This window comes from Rhododendron vialii, chromosome 1a (genome assembly GCF_030253575.1).
Source record: "Rhododendron vialii isolate Sample 1 chromosome 1a, ASM3025357v1".
Taxonomy (NCBI): Eukaryota; Viridiplantae; Streptophyta; class Magnoliopsida; order Ericales; family Ericaceae; genus Rhododendron; species Rhododendron vialii.
Window position 1 is genome coordinate 40,366,802 of NC_080557.1, and position 24,822 is coordinate 40,391,623.

General features: G+C 38.1%; 2 protein-coding genes across 2 annotated transcripts; both read left to right on the forward strand.

Moving 5' to 3' along the window:
• Nucleotides 1-1,442: 1,442 nt before the first annotated feature.
• On the forward strand, nucleotides 1,443-13,342 carry LOC131322487 (ABC transporter G family member 28-like). The gene is made up of 14 exons (XM_058354173.1): nucleotides 1,443-1,821; nucleotides 2,423-2,499; nucleotides 2,974-3,249; nucleotides 5,734-5,797; nucleotides 5,895-6,041; nucleotides 6,215-6,249; nucleotides 6,395-6,468; nucleotides 6,562-7,454; nucleotides 8,076-8,372; nucleotides 9,423-9,911; nucleotides 11,039-11,187; nucleotides 11,529-11,818; nucleotides 12,233-12,366; nucleotides 12,823-13,342. The coding sequence occupies exons 1-14, from the start codon at nucleotides 1,565-1,567 to the stop codon at nucleotides 12,977-12,979; spliced, it is 3,339 nt and encodes a 1,112-aa protein (XP_058210156.1). The 5' UTR covers nucleotides 1,443-1,564; the 3' UTR covers nucleotides 12,980-13,342.
• Nucleotides 13,343-15,803: 2,461 nt separating this feature from the next.
• Nucleotides 15,804-24,627, forward strand: LOC131323220 (uncharacterized). Its single transcript, XM_058355292.1, has 8 exons — nucleotides 15,804-16,228; nucleotides 19,115-19,296; nucleotides 20,503-20,549; nucleotides 21,819-21,906; nucleotides 22,010-22,800; nucleotides 23,286-23,576; nucleotides 23,690-23,746; nucleotides 24,279-24,627. Exons 2-8 carry the CDS (start codon nucleotides 19,125-19,127, stop codon nucleotides 24,468-24,470), a joined length of 1,638 nt encoding a protein of 545 aa, XP_058211275.1. The 5' UTR covers nucleotides 15,804-16,228; nucleotides 19,115-19,124; the 3' UTR covers nucleotides 24,471-24,627.
• The last annotated feature ends 195 nt before the right edge of the window (nucleotides 24,628-24,822 follow it).

The following is a 24,822-nucleotide window of genomic DNA, read 5'->3' on the forward strand; positions in this document are numbered from 1 at the left end:
TTCGGTGTCCGTCGGTAAAAGTTTCATGATTTTCTTTAGCTAGTATCGGTACTGCATTTTGCCCAGTACCGATACCCACTGTCCAGAAGTCGTGTTGTGTTTGGCATTTTGGGGTTCCAGTACTGGTACTGGGAATCGCCAGTACCGATACCCGCTGACGATTTTTAAGGGTATAATTCGACTTCTACCAAAAAGAGACTCCATATCTAATCTAATGTATAAGAAAACAAATGATATTTGTTATTATACCTTGGAGGAAAAGAGATCATGGTTTAAGCCTACAAAGGTGGAGCTCCTCCTCCCCAGCAAATTATGAGAAAAGTTTTCTTTTTCTTTTTTGTCTGAAGTTGAAAGAGAAATTATGGGAACAGTTGAACTTTGCAATAAACCCTAACATGTTTGACCAAGTGACTATGATAAAGGAATAAAAGTGCAAAATTTATGGGATCACATGTTCCATTCCTATTTCCTATGCAGCCAAAGATTCCAAACTTATTTAGCTAGGTCTTCACTAAAATAAAGTTATTGAAAAATATCCATGTATCCCAAATGTGGTAGCATCTCCTACAAGATCCCCTAGACGAAGATCTGGTGATATTTACCCAAAAAAGAAAAAAAAATTCTCGTGACGTCTTGCTCTATTATTGCCTTCATTTTTATTGGTTTCTTCTTCTAACTTACAGGTCCTACCAAATTTAACCATATTTAAGATTAAACGCCAGAAAAATGGAAAAAAAAAAATGCAAGATCTACTTAACATAAACTCATTGAAGATAAGTAACCATTTAATCAAGATTGATGTCGACGGCCACGTTTTTCCGGGGATTTAATTTGTGGAATGCACTAATTTGGGTCTTTTTTATTTGGATGCAACCTGTCATTACCAAAAACAAAAGGGGTAAAGCTTTGGACAATTTTTTTGGAAATATCATATCTGCTCTCCATTGTAGTGGGGAAGAGTATATGTTTACGATAAGCTATTGATTCATTCATCGAGCAAAAGCGGGTACAAATTTTCCTTAGTGTGAAAAAAATGCTGACTTATTGAAAAAATTAAATTATTCAATGTCTCTATAGTACCGTCATGTAATGCTTCAAACTCATCTTTCTCCAACATTTTTGTTATTTCCACTACAAATTGTGTGGAGTCCACAAAAATGTCTAATGGATAAGAATTCGAGACACTGTTACGTAGTCGCCTGTGGAACAATTACTCGACTTAAAGAATCGCAAAATAAACTTTTATTGGCTATTTTATGAACCGCCCGTTTGAAACTCGTTTGCGCGAATTTCGAATTGAATCCAACGGGACGGAAAACAACAGCTTTCAGGTAGTTACCTCTCTCTCTCTCTCTCTCTCTCTCTCTCTCTCTCTCTCTCTCTCTCTCCTCTTCCTACTTCCCCTCCCCGCCATTTCTTCTCCCAGGAAAAAAAACTCAGCTGTGCTTCGTCCCTCGAAAAAAAAAAAAAAAAAACCCCTAAACTTTCCCCAATTAATGAATCTCTCATAAACTCGAAATAATCACCCCCTACTTCACAAACTCAAGGCGTTTTGGTGATCAAAATGAGCAGAGACAAAGTTAATCGCGCGCATTCGTCTCTGTTTCTTGTAATAACATTAGTGGTAATCGTCGCGTTGAATTTACCGCGGCATGTAATTTGCGACGACAACGACGATGAGGATGACGGAGGACTAACTCAGACCTCTAATCCGGCCGTGGTTCAAATCTTCGCGCAGGCCGTGTTCAGTCAATTCAACAATCTAAGCAGTTATATGAGCCCCGACATACGCAACCAGTTGAGCTTCTGCATCAAGGACGTGTAAGTCACAATCAATGTGTGCATGCATGTATGTAGAGAATGCGTTGATTAATGACCGGAAAATTTTATGGTTACAATTACGTCTAATTTTATAGTTTCTACATGGTATTAGCGGGACACATTTCTCCCCACATTGGAAAAAAATTCGCAATCCGCACTACATTGATAGACAAAAGGGTGCACGATGATAGACCCAAAAAGATGTTAACCGGGACAATACTGGAACATGGCTGCTGGTGAAGGGATGTTAAGGAATGCAATTCCAAAGTGCTTGAGATTGGAATGGGTGATTACTTAATGTTATAATGTTGGGACCTCTCCACCTAATGGCTTAAGCTTTTGGGTTGGATAAAAAGTTTCTACAAGTGAAAGTCTGAAACTTAAAGTTTGTTCTCTTTTAAGATCTCAGGTTTTATGCCTTGTCGACTAGCAATTCATGCGGTCACCTCAAATCACAAGTACGCATGTGAAACACTTGTGGGAGGTCGTGTAGCAATTCGGACAATCTGGGTCCGGGACATCCTACATTACAAAAAAAGTTTGTCGTGTGCATTTGAGATTAGTTTCAGGTTGGGGGTTCATATTTTCAATTTCCCTACAGGGATGCTGAATGGAATATGGCGTTCAATTTCTCATCTGATTTGGAATTCTTGACCAATTGCGTCCAACAGACAAAAGGTACGTAATTGGAAGGCATTTAAAAGGGTTTCCGGTTTTCAATCCATAGAATACAACTTGACGATATGCATTATCTTTCGATGGGAAGAATTCACTTATTTTTGTGGTAAAATAAAATTTTCATTTTGGATGAGGATGTTGGTAAGGTGGGTAACTGGGGTAAGCACCTTGTTTTTTAGCAGGGCTTTCCCTAATGCCAAATACCGTAATCATATTTATTCAAGCCATCTCTTGGCTCCCCTCCAAAGCCCTAGTATGGCTCTGCCTTTTTAATGCACTACTAGAAATCAGAATTGCATATATGTAAGGTCATAAGGGCCATATTCATCAGCTTGATCAATAACCATAATGGTTTATTTGCAAATCCTGTTTTTCTTTTTTCCTCTCGTGTTTTTTCTCCTTTAAGTTGGGACTAAAACTTTTTTGTCCTAATAAAGATCTAACATTACGGTTCTGCTTTTGGTTGGTTAACAGGAGACCTTACACAGCGCTTGTGTACAGTAGCAGAAATAAAGTTTTATTTCAGTAGTTTCCTTCAAGGCGGGTCAAAGAAATCAAACTACTTGAAACCTAATAGGAACTGTAATTTAACCTCTTGGGTTCCGGGATGCGAGCCAGGATGGGCTTGTAGTGTTGGAAAAGGTAAAAAAGTCGACCTCAAAAATTCAAAGGATGAGCCCGAAAGAACTCTAGATTGTCAGACTTGTTGTGAGGGTTTCTTCTGCCCTCATGGTATAACCTGCATGATACGTAAGTACTTGAAAGCCAAAAACTTTTGTGCTATGATCATAGTAGTGCTTGGAAATACTTTTACACTGTTGATAATGCCTGCTCATCCTTTGAATACCAATGCACATAATTCGCTCATCCTTTGTATACCTCTTGCTACATCTTTGCAAATTTGTAATCAGTTAAACTAATTGGACTTTCAGCCGTATTGTCTATGGGACATGAAATTTGATGATGGACTCTGTGAAGTTATTAACTATCAATTAAGATCGTTAGTTTCATAAGTATATCGTAATCATATCCTTTTGTATAACAAGTATGTTATGGATTTAATCAATTGGTTTTGAGTCTATGTTTTAAGAGTTTGCCATATATATATATATATATATATATATATATATATATATATATATATATATATATATATATATATATATATATATATATATATAGAGTCCCCTTCTCCTAAGGACCACCTTATTTTAATAAAATAAGGACCTCCCTTTCCCGATCAAATTTTGATGATCCGAGCCGCTCAATGTATTCAGAACGTGATTTTAAGGGTACCCGCGAGAAATCAGCAAAAAAAAAAACCGGGAAGGGCTTCATCCAAGCAGTTTTTGTTATGTTTTTATCAAACGGTTCAAATAAAAACTGCTCAAATCAAGCCCTTCCCGGTCATTTTTTTTGACGATTTCTCGCGGGTACCCTTAAAATCACGTTCTGAACACATTGAGCAGCTCGGATCATCGAAATTCAATCGGAAAATGGGAGAAATGGGGAGGTCCTTATTTTAACTAAAATAAGGACCTCCTTATTTGAAAATAACTGTATATATATATATATATATAGTCCGTCTCCTGTAAGGACCACCTCATTTTAATAAAATGCGGACCTTCCTTTCCCGATTGAATTTCGATGATCCGAGCCGCTCAATGTGTTCAGAACGTGATTTTAAGGTACCCTTAGGAAATCAGCAAAAAAAATGACCTGGAAGGGCTTCATCCGAGCAATTTTTGTTTGTTTTTTATCTAATGGTTCAAACAAAAACTGCTCGGATGAAGCCCTTCGCGGTCTTTTTTTTTGCCGACTTCTCGTGGGTACCCTTAAAATCACGTTCTGAACACATAGAGCGACTCGGATCATCGAAATTCGATCGGAAAATGGGAGAAATGAGGAGGTCCGCATTTTAACTAAAATAATGACTCTCTCATTTGAGACTGACTGTGTGTATGTGTGTGTGTATATATATATATATATATATATATTGTCAGACAACAAATTGCTTGATGATTTGGTAACACATGCATGATGCCAATAGAGAGTTTTGTGTGGAAACGGCTTGATGAAGAATAAAGATAAGACTCTAAGACAATAACAGGAAGAAACATCAGAGAAGAGAATGAAAACCAATAGAGCGAGAAAGGGCCTATCCTTACTTGGTTATGCACCAGTCTCATCTACAATCACTTAGAATGGAAAGCAAGATTTGGATTTTTCTCCTTCTGACTGATGTTATTTCAACAATTCTCTCAAGTTGGAGCATGGATATCATTAGTTTGTTGATAACTAAATGAACCACCGATATATGGCGGTTGAACCCAATGTTTTAAAAGCAGTACCCCTCCGGGAAAGGATTCTGCTGGGTCTGATTTTATAGGCTGGAGGGTGGCAAAATATAAGGATATTAGGGATCCCAATATGTAATGAAGGGAATAAATTTCTCCAAATAACCAACTGTCGTACTGTACTGGAGATGGGAACTGTCTCCGAGTAAAAGTAACAAGGGGCATTGGGTTGATATTGTGTGCTGTCTTTGAATGGTCAAACAAAAATGGTCTAAGCCTGTAATTTAGGTTTTCAATTCAGAAAAGAGGTCTATTGAATTTAGTTACGGGTTTATAAAGGCTGCAGTGCTGAAAGATAAAAGAAGGGGGAAAAGCAGGAAATAGAATCTGTAGCTGTGCCACGAATCGTAAGCAATTTCTCAAGGCTCACAAAATTCTCTTGGATTACAGTTATTTCATCGCTTTTCTTTATACCACTAATGACGGAGTCATCAACATTGTGCATTGAAGGTCACTTCGTATAATGCTTCTTCAAATCAACTCGGTAAAAGAAATAGCCCATTAAGTTGCAAGACATTTTGGCCCTTAAACACAACTGGGATGAACCCATGGAAATGCTAATATTGTTTTATGGTTTTGATGATACTCATTTTCAACTTTGTCGAGCCTTTAACTGAGCAATAATGGACACTTGAAAAATAGATAAACCTTCCATTAATTTTCTCTTCAACACAGTAAAATGCTGAATTTTTAGATTACACAACATTCTTTACTTCATTGGAAGCAATATGCCCTAAGCATTTGCACGCTTACATATTTTAGACTTGATGCAAATGTCTTATGATTATATTTACCATTCCGTGTTTGGGACAGAACATACCCTTTCTAACTTATGTTTTTCCTTCTGGCATTGCCATTTGGTGTTCTATCATTGAAGCTTGCCCGTTGGGTGCTTATTGCCCGCTGGCTAAACTCAATAAAACTACTGGCGTATGTGATCCGTAAGTTAGATTCTATTCTGAGATTGATTTCTTCTTTTATTTACGGTCCTTTAGATTGTAAATTCACACTGATGATTGGGGGAAAAAAAAAGTGCAGTTACCGTTACCAACTACCTCCTGCGCAGCCAAACCATACTTGTGGTGGAGCGGATACTTGGGCTGATATCTTGAGTAGTACAGAGGTATTCTGTTCAGCAGGATCATACTGTCCGAGTACTATCAAAAAAAATCCTTGCACTAGTGGGTATTGATTATTATCCCAGAACCTGTAGCACTTGTTCATTATAACTTTATTTATTGCTGCCGCATGTTTTGGAAATGCAGTCAAAATCTTCAGTTCCTCTTGGTGTGTACTACTCACAAGAGATTTCTGGTTTGTAACGTATTGACTGATCATAATTGTTTTCCATTTTTCAGACACTACTGCAGGACTGGTTCTACCTCACAAGCTGGTAAGTGTTTTTTTACATATCGATGTATGTTGCATTAATATATATGTTGCAAAACTCACTGCTCTCAATATATATGTTTTCTGTGTAGACTAACTTACTAGCATAATCTTATAGTTTACATGTGATATTGTGGATGAACTTGCAGGGTGCTTTAAGTTAGCAACTTGTGAAGCACAAACTGCAAATCAGAACATCACTGCATATGGCATCCTGATTTTTGTAAGTGACCTGCTTGCGCTTAACAGTTACAATTCATGAAGTTCAATTACTCTATTGGACTGGATTGGTAATATTATGGCCCTTTCATTGTAGGCTGGGCTGACACTTTTACTTATCATTATTTATAACTGTTCGGATCAAGTTCTCACAACTAGAGAAAAAAGACAAGCTAAATCCAGAGAAGCAGCAGTAAGAAGTGTTAGAGAAACTGTTCAGGCACGTGAAAGATGGAAATCTGCTAAAGGTGTAGCTAAGAAGCAAGTAATTGGACTGCAGACTCAATTATCGCGGACATTTTCTCGTAAAAAATCTGTAAGACAGGAACAGCTGAAGGGTCTAGCTCAACCTAAACCTGGAACTGATGCATCCTTACCACCAATGCCCATGAATGGGAAAGGGAAAAAAGAGCAAAGCAACCTTACAAAGATGATGCACGAGCTTGAGGAGGAAGACCCTGACAGTCATGAAGGCTTCAATTTGGAGATTGGAGATAAAAATTTTAAAAAACAACACGTGCCCAAGGGTAAACAGTTGCAAACTCGCAGCCAAATTTTCAGGTATGCATATGGTGAAATTGAGAAGGAGAAAGCTCTTCAGGAGCAAAACAAGAATTTGACTTTCTCAGGAGTCATTTCAATGGCTACTGATGACGAAGTCAGGAATAGACCTACAATTGAGGTGGCTTTCAAGGATTTGACACTTACTTTGAAAGGGACAAACAAGAATCTGTTGAGGTGTGTGACTGGGAAAATTATGCCTGGCCGCGTTTCTGCTGTCATGGGTCCATCTGGGGCTGGGAAAACAACATTTCTTTCAGCTTTAGCTGGAAAAGTAAGGGGGTGCACTATGAGTGGTATGGTTATTATAAATGGGAAGGTAGAATCAATTGCATCTTACAAGAAAATTATTGGGTTTGTGCCTCAAGATGATGTTGTGCATGGGAACTTGACGGTGGAGGAGAATCTGTGGTTCAGCGCTCGGTGCAGGTATGCCACAGGCAGTTCTATGGAGAAGGCATTTGTAGCTCGATTTATTTCTCATTTCCGAAATTTAAAAGCTTAAAACTTTCAACTCTATAACTGCCAGTTGTGTTTTTATTCAATATATCCTCCCGAATCAGAATATTAGGCGGAACAGAATATTCTTTGGCATTACCATTATGAAAGGTCACTTGGTCATCAGTAATTCCTAGCATTTAACATGCGGAAAACCATCTGCAACAGTCATACCCAGTGGGCCTGTTTGTTTGTCCGGACTTTGAGCACTAAACTGGACTACATATTGAGGAGGATCACATATCCTACTTCTGGTCGAAACTTTTGCAGTATTATTAATGCCTTGGGGGGAGATATTTTTTTTTTTTTTTTTTTGATAGGCAGGGGGGAGATATTATTAATGCCAACACCACTACTCCGAATGGCATACATATCCTATTCAATCAGATATCCCTTCGCTGCTAGTCCTATCAAACAAATGGACCCAATGTACCTAGTTTGGTCTTGCTTCTTGCTATTCTTGCCTGTGTCTTAGCTTCTTACTTCACCTACGATGATTAAGTACTTACTTGAATTGGTTATAACTTTTATCAACTGCATTCTTGCTTGTAGACTATCAGCTGATCTGCCTAAACCGGAAAAGGTACTAGTCGTAGAAAGAGTCATTGAGTGTTTGGGACTGCAGAATGTGCGGGATTCCCTGGTAGGGACTGTGGAGAAGCGAGGAATCTCTGGAGGCCAAAGGAAGCGAGTAAATGTTGGTCTGGAAATGGTCATGGAACCTTCTCTCTTGATCTTAGATGAACCAACTTCTGGTTTGGACAGTTCTTCTTCCCAGTTACTACTTAGAGCACTTCGTCGTGAAGCTTTAGAAGGAGTAAACATTTGCATGGTGGTTCACCAACCGAGGTAACCTGAAACATTTACACTCCTTCTCTTCTTGTAAAGTCAGTTTCCACTTTACCTGTAGGAAAAAAAGGTCACTTCCCTCCCTTTCTGTAGTATCTTCCCCTGTTGGGCTAACCAGCGTTTGTTCCCTCATCCTTTTTTTTCTTCTCAGCAATTTGTTCCCAATATTAGCATTGTGTATATCTCAGCATGTTAGGGATTTCAAATGGCTACTTGTTGAATGCTATGCATTTTCAGAATGGCTTATCCATGTGCAGTTAAGAGTACACTTAACATCATCTACAACTTGCAGATACTTTGAAGCAATGCCTTCCTACTACATATGTTAGAAAATAAGGATGAGTTACAGGACCTCTAGGACATTTGTCCATCATGATTCTTGGACATCGGGAGAATTTCTTTTTGGTTCTCGTTGTTTTTGTCTACGATTTAGAGGATAGCTTGCCCTTCATCTCTAGTTATTCTAATTGAACTTGGCAGCTATAGTTCAACAATTACGATATCTAAGGTTGTTTAACTCTTCAAGGACCTTATATTGGCTCCTTTAATGGGACCAAAGACATGAACTCAGGTCACAATCTTGGCAGCTGTAGAAGACACAAAGGGAAGTTGCAAAACATGATTTGCACAGTCAATTGAGAAAAAATGAAGGAACATGCTTCTCCATTGCCTCTTTCGATTTGAAATTGATGCATCCTTGTGAGGCCCTGTTCTTAAAAAAGTAAGATATATGACTATCAGCATCTCAAGGTTAAATAATAAGCTAATTTGGCACTCTTAAAATGTTTCTCTCCTTGTTTTGTTAACTAACTCCCTATTATGACAATCATATAGCATACTGAAATATTGGAAGACAGGTTGTCGCTTATTTCGTCTTTTGCCCTTACTAACAGCTTTTTTTTTTAATGAAGACAATAACATTTCCTTGAATATGTGGATGAAGTGTGGAGTTAACCAATGTAGCAACTACAACTTCCAGGGCATAATTTGATTCCTGCCCAAGGGTAAAGTTTGTCATCTAACTAAACCATTATGGCTGTTTTTCTTCAGCTACACTTTGTTCAGGATGTTTGACGACTTGATACTTCTAGCTAAAGGTGGTCTTACTGCATATCATGGATCAGTGAAGAAAGTAGAAGAATATTTTGCAGGCCTGGGGATCAATGTTCCTGAACGTGTTAATCCTCCCGATTACTTCATTGACATTCTAGAGGGAGTTGTAAAACAAAACTCAAGTTCAGGCGTAAACTATAAAGAACTTCCCCTTAGATGGATGCTTCATAATGGATACACAGTACCACCAGATATGCTAAATTCTTCCTCAATGGCATCCTCTGCGGGGGATAATTCAGCTCATGGAGGAAATGCTGCTGCTGCTGTGTCTGATGGACAATCTTTTGCCGGAGACATATGGCAGGATATGAAGTTTCATGCTGAGTTGAAGAAGGACCACTTTCAACATAAATTCCTAAAGACACACGACTTATCCAACCGCACAACCCCTGGTGTTCTCCAGCAATACAAATATTTCCTTGGCAGGTAAGAAATATATATTTATTTCCTACTTGTTTTATCCCAAAATTTCTGGAGTGCCTATATAGACTCCTTATCTTATTTCAGCAATAGATCCACTTACTGTACAAACCAAAGGTTTTCTGGCCTATTGATACTGTGACATTAGAGTTCTGAGAGTTTCAAGTACAAGGAAGAAGCCCATAGTATGTTTTACAATTCCAGCTTCATAAATCAAGCGTATTCGAAAACATAACAATTTTGAATGGAATATGATGAAATTGGTCTTATAGTCGTTAACTTGATGATACGGAATCATGAATGGAAACAAAATATATGTATAATGGAATCAGGGATAGTAAGATTCTTTGAGGACGTTGTGAAATAGGTAGAGAAAATATGTGGAGACAAGTGAAATAAAAATTCACCAAATCATAGCAAAACTGAGTTAATCTCTACCCAGGCAAAACTTATGACTAATAACGCATGGTCAAGTAGGACAGGCGATTGCCTCTATGTCAACGATATGGGTCTCTGCTTTGTGGTTTGAATTTACGTATCAGAAAAAGCTGAGTGTTACATTTGTGTTTGTTTGTTTTTATTCACTTGAGGACAATATGAGAACAAGCATTCAAGGTCCATTACACGAGAAACTAGAAAAGAAGAAGAGTTTTCGGCCTCTTGTGTGAGAAGAGGAGATTTTTTTATTTTGATATAGGTAGATTGAGAAAATTTGAGTTTTCGGCCTCTTAAAGGAGAGTACATCGCCCTCAACATGACACGCAGGAAGGGAAGTCATTCTTTGAGCTCAAAAGCCTCGGAGAAGTCTTTGGGAGGTTTATTGTGAAGAAGGAAATAATAACGAGAAAAGAAGAAGAGTTTTTACAATAATTGAATATCAATGACTACCAGATAGCATACTGTATATGAATCTTAGGTAGGTTGATACAGTTTGGAATAACTCAGATAGATCCTCAATATTTGTTATAATATGAAACTCGTTCATATTGACAAGGGGTAAATAGAATCGCATCGTAATATTTCTATGATAGGGAGATTTGATAATAGGTCCATTATAGAGATTTCATAAACTAGTTCGCCAATCATTGGATTTGGCAGGGTCACTCTCATCCGCCGTTTCTTGTTTCTTTCAGGGTTGGCAAGCAACGTCTCCGAGAAGCTAGAATACAAGCAGTCGATTTTCTGATCTTATTGATAGCTGGAATCTGCTTAGGAACACTAGCTAAAGTGAGCGATGAAACCTTCGGGGCACTTGGGTACACTTACACAGTCATTGCAGTTTGTAAGTTAAAGATCTTGGTTTCTTTGTTCCCGCTGAATTTTGAATATGGATATACTTGAACCTATCAGATTGTGAAATTTAGATGCTACGATAATTTTTTGCTCAGCATCACTTGTTTTGTCTGGTGTCTATTGTTTTAAAAGCCAAACCTAGGTCCTCTTTTTATAAGTGATTTGTTGGGTCTTGTCTCCTGTGCAAGGAACTTGTCATCTGAAGAATAAAAAGTAATCTGCAAAGTTAACTTATTTAGAGGCTTTTCCTTTATGTTCTGTATTTTCTTTTCAACAAGTTCCATTAAGTGCTTTTCCTGATCTTCCCCATTCTTCAATGCTGATTTCCAGCTCTCCTCTGTGGGATTGCGGCGTTGAGAACATTTAATCTGGATAAGATATATTACTGGAGAGAGAGCGCTTCTGGCATGAGCAGCTTGGCCTACTTTCTTGCAAAGGATACAATTGACCACTTTAGTACCATTGTAAAGCCTCTCGTCTATCTCTCGATGTTCTATTTTTTCAACAACCCGAGATCTTCCTTCTGGGATAATTACATTGTCTTGGTTTGCCTTGTGTACTGTGTGACTGGGATTGCTTATGCATTTGCCATCTACCTCGAACCTGGTCCAGCACAACTGGTGCGTTTCTCTAACTCTATGTTGCATGAACTTTGCTATGGTTATGTGTCTAGGTGTCGAATACCTCTAATTTCTATCTCTAGGACACCAGGGCACAGAGAGATATTCATATTTTGTAGTGTTAAGTTGTTTTTTTCTAGGAAATTTATGGTGCTTTAGGAAGATCATGGAGTTCTATGTACAATCTACAGTAGATTCAAATAAAAAAATGCGGTTGCCAGGTGAATGCCCAACTACACATGTCGGATACAGATTTGATATCCACGTGTTGAGCGTCCAATTCGGGTGCTTTATATTTTTAGAAGAGTCTGTGGAACAAAATGTTGAACTTCATATCAATGCATATTAACTAATTTGTTTGCTATATGTCAAGATAATGTAACTTATCACCGCAACTATTCTTCTTCCCTACAGTTTTCGGTCCTCCTTCCAGTTGTTTTGACGCTCATTGCAAACCAGAATTATCAAGAAGGAATTTTGAAGATAATAGAGAACATGTGCTATACAAAGTGGGCTTTGGAAGCATTTGTGGTAGCAAATGCTGAAAGGTACGGAAAGACTGCCCCTCTCCATATGCATTACATTTCTACACAGCCTTACCCTCGATTCCAGCAGAGCTGTTTCCATTTGTTGGTTTTAAATAATTGCATTGTCAATTTGTAAATAATGATTTGTTTTTCGGAAGACTAGCCCTCATATACTGTAGAAAGCAATACTCTGTCAGTGTTTGATCTTGTTCAGTTCCACCCAAGCCCGGTTTTGTAAGTGTATAAGAATTGCTTTATGTGGGACTAAGGACTTGATTCACTTGAATGACACTTTAGAGAGGAGTCATGCTAGCGAAATAGGCAAGAAGGGAGGAGTGGTGAACAGTTGGTAACGGCTGTGGGATAGGCGGAAGCACTGAGCTTGGAATCACTTACGATCTATGGAAATTTTCTTGACATTCATGAGCATTACTCTGTCAACTTTTACTTCATTTCTGAATCCTTCCAAATTTTCAGGTACTACGGAGTGTGGCTGATCACAAGATGCGGTTCGCTAATGAAAAACAGCTACAAGCTGAATGATTGGATTCCTTGCTTAATATATCTCATCATCGCTGGTATAGCTAGTCGTTGTGCGGCCTTCTTTTGCTTAGTAACTTTCCAGAAGAGATAGATCCTCTCCATGATCAAGCTCTATTTCTCCCCTATAATACAACAGTTGGGAGATTGCAGTGAAGAGATTCATAGGCATTCAAGCTATTCTGATGAAATGCAGGAAGGCTCTTTAAATGTCGGTATCTCTGTATTAGGTACGGGATTTTGTTTACGACAAGCTGAGCGGAGTTAGAGAAAGGGCAAAAGGATTAAAAAGGACAAACTTGATCCGGAAATTGTATGTGTAGCTCAAAATGTCACTGTTTAATCTTGGAGTGTGGATCCTCCGCCGAGGGCTTGTGGTTAGTTTTGCGTTCTTTATTTTCCGCCTAATCTTTCCAGAGCTTAATATTCAAGCATGTGTAACGGTTGATTTGAATCAAGAACATGTAAATTTCCTAGGTTACTAGTTTCCCGGAATTTCATCCCTATAAACTTCGCAAAGGGATATTTGAAGGAATGCAAAGAAAACGGCACAGAAGGTCACTGAAATTCATATATTTGTATGTATTAGGTTAAGAAGAGGCAATTTCATTTCAAAAGTCCAGGGGCATATTATAAAAATTTTATCACAAAATACAGGAATGAATTAAAATTACCAAAATGTAAACAAAAGCAAATGTATTGGCGGGTCCAATGACACATGATGCGAAAGCAGACCAACAAGAAGATTGGGGCGCAGGGGCCAATCAAAGATGGGGAAGTAGAATATCTTTTAAGGGAAAATCAACCGAAACCATAAGAAAACAGCAGTGCTAATGGTACAGCAAAATGCTCAACAGAGGAAATCAACTGTACATCCGCGACGGGCAAGGGTTCAGACTGGTTGATCTCCAATCAGTTCAGACCAGTTTGGACCATTTGTGGGTCTTTCTCGGATCCACAACAATGATCGGAACCGTTTACTATTTAGAACTCGTCGCAAGCCATAACCACACCAAAAATCACGTTGATCGGATATCATTTTAAATGATTTCGAAATGCATTAAGTTCGAAAAAAAAATGTAACACTGGATTATCCGTTGTTAAATGCATTTTGATATTATATCAAACGATATCCGATCAATGTGATTTTCAGCATGATCAATGTTCTTGACGAGCTCTAAAAAATGAACGGTTCCGATTATTGTTATGGATCCAAGAAGAGCCTGCAAAATGGTCCAACCTAGACCAAATTGGTTGGAGACCAAACTGGTCTGGACCCTGCCCCACCCACGACTCCCCATAACAATCACCATTTTCCTTGAATTAATAGCATTTGGCATGCTTGCACGTTAAGCTACGTTGCAATTGGGACGCGGGGGCTCTGCTGCCCACCATGGGCAGCAGCCCCTACCCACACTCACACACGGCACCGTTTTATCGAAGGAAAAAAAATAACTCTTCCGCTTGCAATTCTATGGAGCAGAAACGTGATTATGAGAGCCTTAGAGTTAAAATTTAATTATGTCTCTTTAGAATAATATAATCAGAATAATAAGATCTTCACGTCAATTCAAACGGATTGAAAATTGGAGCACTTAATTTTTTAATCATATTTTTTAATATATAAACGGTCTAAAAAATTAAGTGTGCCACTTTTTAATTCGTTTGAACAAGTACGAATATCTTATTATTCTAATCATATTATTCTAAAGAGATATAATTAACTTTTGTCTATAGGACTCTTATAATCACATTTCTGATCTACAGGATCCTAAATAAAGAGCAAATACTTAATTATGAGAGTCCTAGAGACAAAAATTAATTATGATGCTTTAGAATAATATGATTAAAATAATAAAATATTCGTACTTGTTCAAACGAATTAAAAAGTGGCACACTTAATTTTTTTAGACCGTTTATATATTAAAAAATATGATTAAACAATTAAGTGCTCCAATTTTCAATCCGTTTGAATTGACGTGAAGATCTTATTATTCTGATCATATTATTCTAAAGAGACATAATTAAATTTTAACTCTAAGGCTCTCATAATCACGTTTCTGCTTCATAGGATTGCAAGCGGAAGAGTTGTTTTTTTTCCTTTGATAAAACGGTGCGGTGTGTGAGTGTGGGTAGCGGCTGCTGCCCATGGTGGGCACCAGAGCCCCCGCGTCCTTGCAATTGTCACATTACCTTTTCGTCCATGGAAAGGGCACAATTAATGCTAAGGGACCAAATTGAGATACTCCCTCCATCCCAATTTAACAATTCTTTTTGAAAGTTTGTATCAATTTTTAATTAATTATATTTTGTAATTTATAATATTTTATATAATTTTGAAAACATTGTATTTGCAATGCTAATCAAAATCTATCAAATAAGATCTATATTAGATAATTCCTCCGTTCCACTTTGTTTGTCCTCTTTTTGACTTTGTAATGTCTCAAATTAGACAAATTGTTTGTCCAATTTGAAATTGACTTATGTAAGTTCCATTAATGCCTTTTTTTTCTTTTAAAAGTATTGCGCATGGGAAAATGTGCAATCTCAGCTAATGCTAAAAAAGTGAGGGGTACTTTTGGAAAAGCCAAGTTTTTTAAGAATAATCATTATGTCCTCTAAAAAAGTTGAAATTCCAAAAATGAACAAATAAACTGGGACGAAGGAAGCATAAAATTCACTATCAATTTCAAAATATAACTAATTTTTGATTCGATGAGACTAGCACGATGGACTATTAAATTGGGCCGATGGGAGTATTTGTCATAACGCAGGGCCAAATTTGCCTTACCTTTTCGTTCATGGAATTATGGAAAGAGCACAATTAGCAATGAGGGACCAAATCGAAAAATTCGTTCAAACTCAGGGGCTAAATTTGACATTTAGTGAAAGTGTAGGGTGCTGACGAGGTGACGAAAACATAGAATTGCGCCTCACATGGGAAGGCGTACAGACACTGACGCGTGCTCTTCTCTTTTTCGGTCCGAATGCCGTCGTGTTGGTGAACGGCGGCGAACGACCACCTCGTTCTCGGCCACGTGTCGCGACACTGCCGGATTCCAAACCATCCACTCCATTCCGCCTCTGGAACACATTTTCAAATCCGTCTCAGGATAGCCAAAAAGCTACCACTACATACCGTACATTCTCTCTCTCTCTCTCTCTCTCTACTTTCCCACTCTTTCCTCCATTTTCTTTTCCTCACTTTCTCTCTCTTCTGGCTCTTCTTTCCTTCTCTCTCCCCATGCAACTCTCACTCTCTCTACAATGTGATCTCTTCAAATTTCGGTACGGACGCTTCAATGTACGATAGCTAGTTCCGGTAACTACGTTGTTTCGCCAGGTATTTTCGTGATTTTTTCCCTAAAATATTAAGGCTTAAGAATGCATAAAAGTAGATATACTGTTACGTTGTTTACATTCATGTACACGAGGTCCGTAACGAGAGTTCAATTGCTGATAAGCATGACCGATTAAAGTAAAAGTATTTACCAAAAAAAAAAAAAGAAGATTAAAGTAAAGTGACATTTTTTTCGTCGAATGTAAGTAGAGTTAAAAGCGACTAAAGCGAATGGAGTGATTCTGGTGGTGTATCATGATAAATGAAATCAGTTTTCATCAGAGTGAAATGGAGTAAGTTTTTAGAAGGATCACTGAAATATGGACTCGGATTTCTTGACTAGGCAGGTGTCTGTCCCTGTAGATTGTGATGAGAAATGTTAGGGGTACTGTTTTGTATACCGGATAAAGTACCGATAGACACAATTGCTTGTGTGAGCTCCACATACAATTGGGGTGGTGTGAGCTGAACACAAAGTGTGGTCCACAAACTACTCCGAGTTCTTGGTTCCGTGGGTGAGTCATTGAAAACTCTGGCTCAATGCTTGTATTCAAGCTCTCTATAGCCGTGTGATGGGGTTAAACCTACTCTTTAATGCTCACAGCATGCAGTGGGACCTAAGTTTTTGTGATGTAGGTGCGGGGGTTCCCTGATGGTGGCTAATTGGCCCACACTTATTGTGTGTTCTCGGTACTTTATGCGGGATACTAATGCAGTGCCTGTAGCATTGCTGATTACGTGTGATATCTAACTGTTGGTTATCCATTCTATTTCTGGTACACATTTAGAAGAAGCGGAGGTAGGATTCTCACATCGTGGGGGCATTACTGAAATTTTTGTTTTGGTTGAGCTGATGTAGTTAGGTATAGTCAGGATATGTTAAAGGTGAAACGTTTGTTTTGTTCATAGGTATGGTTTGGCTTAAATATGTCACCTGGCTTAGTTTTTGGTCTTTATTCAAATTTTTTTCTCGAAATTAAGAAATGCTGAAAAAATTGAATAAAGAAACAAACAAATAAGCAAAGTAGCAAACTGGCTCATTAAGCCAAACCAGCCCATAATTATGCGAATGAGGCTCATCCAAACATTACGCTTGCAACAATTCATGTGTCCATCGCATTTAATGAAAACTGAAACCTTTAACGATATGGTGGGCCACAGGCGGATAAGGTTTTGGCCCTTTTGGGTGATAAGGAAGAAGGGGATAAGAGTTGGATATGCTACTGGGGATAATTATTATAGAATGAGGGATTAGCTAAGAAGGTGTTTGTTTGGTAGTTGAAATAGATGGATAAGAGTGGGGAATACAGATATAATGTGAGAGTTTACTAGGTTGCCCCTATACAATCCTTGTAATGAGAATACAAAATGGATTTGGAGAGGTTTAAGGGGCACGCCAGTAATTATGCCGGATAAGCTAATGATGGGGGTTGAGGTGGGTTGGATTTCCGTAAGACCCCTGCAGAGGTCTTAGTTTATCCACTGGATAAGCAGTCCGGGTGCAAAGGGGATTAAGCCAAACAACAGATAAGAGTGGGCCTGGATTAGCTTATCCCCAAGGCCCTTAACCCCCTGCTCTGCCGGCCAAATGGGCTGTAAATTGATTGCAAGGTGATACGGATGTGGTAAAGGTATACTATAGACATTTGGTCGAAAGGGAGGGTACAATGCGTTACAAAAACTTACCTTTAGTCATCTTTTACCGTCCTCCGTCACAACTTTGAAGTTTGAATCAATGCTTACTTGTTCCCAATGCCAGTGATCAGGCTATCAAGGAGGCTCCTGCACATTGCGTTTAATCTAAAGATAAGTACATGGGACAAGTGAGAATCATTTTGAAAAGTATATGCTAGCAATAGTGTTTTTGAAGTTGAACGTGGGGCAGCTACTCTTCCATGGCATGTGCTTGCAGTGCCACTGTTTGGAAGTGATGTTAATTATGTACAGGGCTCAATTTTTTCCAACCTTAAAGGAATTTGAGTGTACCTTGGAGAAATTTAGTAATTTTGCTCTCTCAGTTGCTATAAGTTAGTCTGGGCCAGACTTGACTACTTGAGGCATTTCACTTGGCAATGGCCTTTGTGTTCTGAGCAGTTTTGTTCCCTTCTCAAAATTAAGTAATACGTCGATGTCTGTTATACTTGTGGGCTGTGGTTGTTTTCATATCATAACCTTACAAGCTTCTGTGTCGGGATAGAAAAAGCACGTACTGTTTTTTTCTACCTTTTGCTTTTCGGAGGGGCATGTGGCTTTGATGCCGGCAATCACTTAAGATACAAGCTTGGACTTTTGATACATAAAATGATAACTAACAATACTGCAAAGTAATATTGCACTAAATCGAATGCACTGTTAGACGTATTGTACTTCATAGGGGAGACGAAAATAGAAAAATGGCAGGTGGGGACTCATGGCATTAACCGTCTGTTTGGCAACTCAAGAGGGAATAGAAAAGAAAAGATTTTGTCTTCTCCCTTGAAGTCATGAGAGAAAGAAAAGATTTTGTTTTCTTTCCTTGTTGTTTGGATGAGTAGGAGACAAAAGAGAATGATTTGATAAGTGTGATTTTGAGGGGAAATCAACTCCCTCCATCTCCCTCTTTTTCTTCCAATTTATCTCCTTACATAACCAAACAAGTGATAAGGACAAAAAGGATTTCATTTCTTTTCTTTCCTCTCCAATTTTCTCAGTCCAAACAGGCTGTAAGGGAAATGGCTAGTTATTGTCTATCAACATATAGTCTAATAACCTAATGAGAGGGTCCAGTGACTATGTGTATTATTCTTTTCACAGATGTTGTCTTTTTTTGTTGAGTTCTATCTCTGTTTTCTTTTTATTATCCAAAAAAATGTATTGTGCCCTTGTAACATTCTGCTTGTTGTTGCCTAGGTTAAGGAAGATGGATCATTTTTTAGAAGACGAAGTAATAGGAGTGGAACATTTACTGGCGGAACCTAAATGCAACAACTTAGGCGATGACGTTCTAGGTTTTAATACTTTCAGTCAAGAAACCTGCTGCAATTTTGAAGAATTTTCTACTCTTGAATTTGATTCTATAAAAACTGATTGTGGTAACAATCTTGTCCCGTATATTTACATGTCTAGCTCTCTGCTTCCTTCCTTTCTCTGTTTGATAATATGTACCTAAGAAGCATGGACACTTGCAAGAACATGTCGTGGGACACCAGCACTTTCATACACCCCCGGACATGTGCCAAACACTTGTCCAAATGAGTCCTGTTTTCTTTTAGATTTTTAGTCAGACACTTGGGGCCACTAACCCATGGTCCAATGATAAAACAAAAACAACTATGTTTACTGATGGGTAAAAACTGAAACAATTATTTTTATGCCTATTAATCCCTACTCCTTTTTTTTTTTTTTTGTGATACACATTCTAAATTTCGTAACTGTCAGTTTTTTGTGAAAGAAACTCCTCAAATTAGATATTAGATCTTATTGTTCACACTTCTTTTCATGCATGTATGACGTATCATGGGCAAATAGTTTTTTACTTTTTTGCTAATTAGTAATTTATTAAGACTTTACTTATCAAAGCATATATAAGTATAGACTTTGTGAAGTAACAGGTCAAGAGGTATCAATCTAATGTAATACAGACAGAATCTTTCTATTTGAAGTCGGGTCCCAGCCATGTCGTACCCTGATTGATTTGAAAAAGTCATGTCATGCCAGGTTTCATCTGTATCCGTGCTTCTCACATTTGTGCTACTGAAGAGTGCACAGAACATATCTTCTTGTTGTTTATCACTTCTCTTTACCAATTGCCTCCACGATCATTGCAAATTTGTAATCATTGAGGGATCTTTGGTCTCGGAAGGCATAAGGAATTGAGTACGTTGGTTAAGCCTCTCTTTCTAACATAGAACTGAAATTCTATAGTCTGTGATTGGCTTTAGGTATTGTAATGCTTTGTTTTTCTTGGTCTGGGGGCATGTTAATGTGAAGGGTTTGGACTTTGAAGATTTTTAATGTGAAAGACTTGCACAGGTGTGCATTCCTTTTTTTAATGGTGTCAGTTAATGGAAATAGATTTTATGCTTTAATTCAGAACAGACTAGGTACTATTAAAAAAAAAAAAAACCCAATTACTGTTGAGTGTGTTGTTGGGAACATCGAGCTTGTTATAATTATTAATGTGGCTGGAATTTCAGTATTGAACAAATTAGGTGCTTCTTTGTGTTGATCAACATTAATTTGACACTTCTTACGTTCATTGGAAAATTACTAATGCTTTCATGTGATTTCTCTTTTAGTTGCACGGGATTCCAATCTTAAGCTAAGCGAGAGAGTCAAAGAAGAAGTATGTCTCCTTACGAGTAATGGTTATTTTTTCTTATCCTGACTTCTGTTAAGATGTCATTCAATTTGTGGGTAGTGGCAGTAAATTTCTGATGATGATTGCATTATATTATATTTGACTTGCACCTAGAACTACTATTGCTCAATTAAAAGTTTTCGGATATCTAAAAAGAATGTTTACTTACTTATGTGGGAGTGAAAAAGTTATCTTGTAATATTTGATATAACATATTAACACTATTGGCATATGATGCATTGAGCTGTCTAAGAATGTTTTCTTAAGCAATTCTACCATTTTTAGTTAGCAGAGCAAGTTCATTGTGGTGTATGTAACTTAAGCTGTTATAAGATTCTCCAAGAAGGATGGAGTTGCCAATCATTTGAGTTGACTCTTGCATGGGGTTAAGGTCCAATCCCAGTAGATACTTGGATGAATGTATATATTTCGATTTTTGAGAAAGAAAAATGGCAAAATAGGGTTCATTCGTTAGACCTTGAATAGTTTGATGAAGCGTTGAGTTGCATGTAATTGACTTAAAAGGTGGATGATGAGCACACAAACAAACAACTATAGGGGTTATGGCATGACACGCACTGTTTTCTGCCACCAAAACATCCTTATTGTGGAGAGGGTCTCGAGTGCACTAAGAATATCCGAAGTAATTGGAGTAGCCAATTTCTTCTTTTTGCAGGCTCAATTTGGTCGACTTGTGGAAGAACTGAAGGTTCATTTCTGGATTAGTCATTTCAGAAGCATAAATTAGGACTTGCTACTTGTTATTAGCTCCTTTTTAAGGTTAAATGTGATTAGCTTGGGTTAGTGTATTAGATAATTGTACACCTTCATGTTTTCCGAGAATTGTCGTGTTGCTAGAAATTGTCAGAATGCAAGAGTGAAGACAAAAATAATTGCCCATTGATAACGAAAGTGAATACAAGGGAACCATTACTTATATTAGGAAACGCTAACTGAACATAGGAAACATAAAGTCTAAACTACCCTTGGACTTTCTATCAAGGTAAATGCTAATGTTTTTTCTTGTTCTACCAGGAACTACTGTTGTTTACACCTGTTTCTTGGTTTGTTCTGGATCTATTCTGCTTCTCCTAAATCTTTAATTTAGACTCCCCTTTAGATAGAGGGTATATAGTACTCATCACATCCTGCCTTCTTTGTTTGAAAATTATCTCCTTTTTATTGTAAATTTACTGTGGAAGATAAAATTTTCTCCCTCATATTAATTTCTTTCTATATGAACTTTGCATGTAGTTTCTCGATGGGGTGCTGGGAAGAACTGGGGCAATAGTTCTTGGCAGAAAAAATACTATTTCACATACATGTGAAGATTATCTTCTGGGTGAGTGATTAGCAAAATAATGCGAATGACAAATTCTTGAGAATTCAAAAATTCTCTTACTTGCCGCTGAAGTGAATGCCCATTTTATTCTATTTTCCCTCAGATGCTGAGTTTGTTGAAGAAGCTTCTGATTTGAATCCAATGAGAGGACCATACGCGGTTGACTCGGGACTAGAAAGCAAGTGTACAGTCTCAGGTGGAAGAGGCTGCGGCGATGAGATATCAGAAGCGACCATTGCCCCTATTCCAGTGCCTCAGACTTCAAGTCAACACTCCTCATTGCTTGAAAGGATGACAATTAACGAACTTCATGAGGCCTTCAGAAACACATTTGGATGTCAAACAACAGTTACTGACAAGCAGTGGCTGAAGCACCAATTATTGTTTGGTTTGCAGAATCCTCTTGTATCTTCCAATGAATGTGAAGGGAAAATGATCTCACCAACAAGTGATCAGGACTCCAGAAGAGTGAGCACCCCCTTCACGGGTGTGTTCAATTTCAAAAAAAGGAGAAGAGTTCAACATGTAAAGCGGGAGAGGCACGATAACCTTGCTTCTTTGAAATCATCGTCTTCAGAGGAAAGAAAAGCTATGTTTGGTTTTTCTGAACTTGGAGAAGTGGAAAATAGGCATGTTACAAGCAAGAGATCACGCAAGCCTACTCGGAGGTACATTGACGAATCATTAGAACAAAATTCAGTGCGTAAAAAGAGAAGATGCCAGATTTCAAATACGTGTTCCCGTGATAAAATTCTGCACAATGGATCTTACAAGCAGCTATGTCAGAAAGGATTTGAAGCAGAACCTTTTGTCTGTCGTGAGGTAGCTTTGAAAGGAGCCTGTATTCAGGTTCCATTTGGTGAACCAGTTCGGAGGGGGCACATGAAGAAAAAGGTGAGTGCTTCATCTATTTTTTTGTTGGTAACTTGTTCATCTTACAAATGAACTGCAAATGTTTGTGGTATATTGTACCTCGCTTTTTTCTCCTTCAAATGTGAATAACCATTTTGAAGCATTGACATATTTCAATTTAGCCAAGAGTGTGATCTGAGTCCAAGTTATGCAAGTTTATGGGAGTAATTTATATAGTTTTGTTTTGTGAAAGGATGTTTTACTAGGAGTACGAGGTGTCTGAAATTCCTAATGCGTTAAGACTTTTCCTTGTTAGAAGACAAACCATTTGGAGCAAAAAATCCATGGTATTACAGTTGCTTAGTTCTGGTATATAGCAATTTTGGGAAGTTCTCTCTGTCAGCCATCTTTATCATCATGGACATGGTTCATGCTTCGTCACTGTAATTGTCTGTTTTGTAATTGTTCATACGTATCCCACCATAGCTTTGGTGAATTATCTCATAGCTTATCTGTTTTCTATTCAGGTGCATGAATCTGACGGTTTCAAGGACAGTAAGCTCTCAGATTCAAAAGTAGATTCTGATATGGAGTCTTTTTCAACTAAGTCTCAAGATGACATGTCTGGGGACGATTATGATACATGGACCAAGACTCCTCATAAGGGTAAGAGCCGCAGGAAGAACCATATTTACTGGTCTGTCTCAGAGGTATCGAAGCTGGTTGAAGGTGTTTCCATGTATGGAGTTGGAAGGTGGACAGAGATAAAAAGGTTATTGTTTCATTCATCTGCAAACCGCACATCTGTTGATCTTAAGGTAGTTGTGAGTTCTTATCCTTTCATATCTCTCTCTCTCTCTCTCTCTCTCTCTCTCTCTCTCTCTCTCTCTCTCTCTCTCTTCTGTGATTTGTAATCGTATTGAGGTTTCAGGACAAATGGCGCAATCTTCTTAGGGCCAGCTGCTCACAGTTGAAGAGTAGCAGAGAGGTTTGCTATTAACTGCTTTACATTTATTTTGTGTCATGTTGAGCACGTGTATATTCCCAAGAATTTGGCAGTTACTGGTTCATTTCTCATTGATGTATTAGGTTAAAAGCTTGTTGTTTGTAGCGAGTCAATGCTTTGATGCTTTAAATTCCACGCACGTAGTCCTGTCTTTAAGTTCTGGACTGATAGAAGCTTGGCTTTGCAAATAAGGATGGCATGCATGTAATTGTTTTTCATTTTTCCCGTTCTTTTGTCTTCCTCTTTTTGTCCTTCTTTTTGTGTGTGGGGTGGTGGGTGTATGTAGGCCATGCACTCAGATATGGAGATGTTGTGAGGAGGAAAATAGTCTGCAATGATATTATGAAAGGACATGTCCGTTGATTTTTGCATTGGAAGGGTTCACATTTGCAAAATAAATTGGCAATGTTGCAAAAGAAAATCCAATCATCAAAAGTCTTTGGAGAGTCTCTATTGAGCAACTCTTGTTTTTTGCGTTTGCTTTCTAGTCATAAAATTCCATTTTTTAATGCAGGTTGAATCGAAAAGGAAGCATCGATCAAAACCAATACCACAGCCCATTCTACACCGTGTCAAGGAGTTGGCTTCCATCCACCCATACCCAAGGGAACGAAAGAAAACTGCCTCTGTTGCCTCTCCTATCCCTGGTACAAGTACAACCTCTGATAAATTGTTTCCCCTGTCAACTGCTGTTAGAATAATGTAGTGCACATAAGCACATATCTCATTAGATCTTAGGAATTGGCTAAATATGTTAGATAGAAAACTCAGAGAGATGATCCTTTGAATGACAATTCTAGTGTTACTGACGCCTAATATGATTTGATAGCTCAGGCATAGCAATGTTACATTCTTTTCTTTCAGAATGTTATGCTGATTGCGTCTTTTGTGGCTTTCCTTTACTACAGCTTCTTGTGCTTGGTTAACTTTTGTTCGGCATGTGTTGGACCAACCTGTTTGTCGTAGACTCGTAGTGTTGTATTATAAACATCATCTTTGTGGGTTCCTCATTTCTGAATTTGAGTTGTGGGTTAGGTTGGGCTTAAATCTTGGCTCAT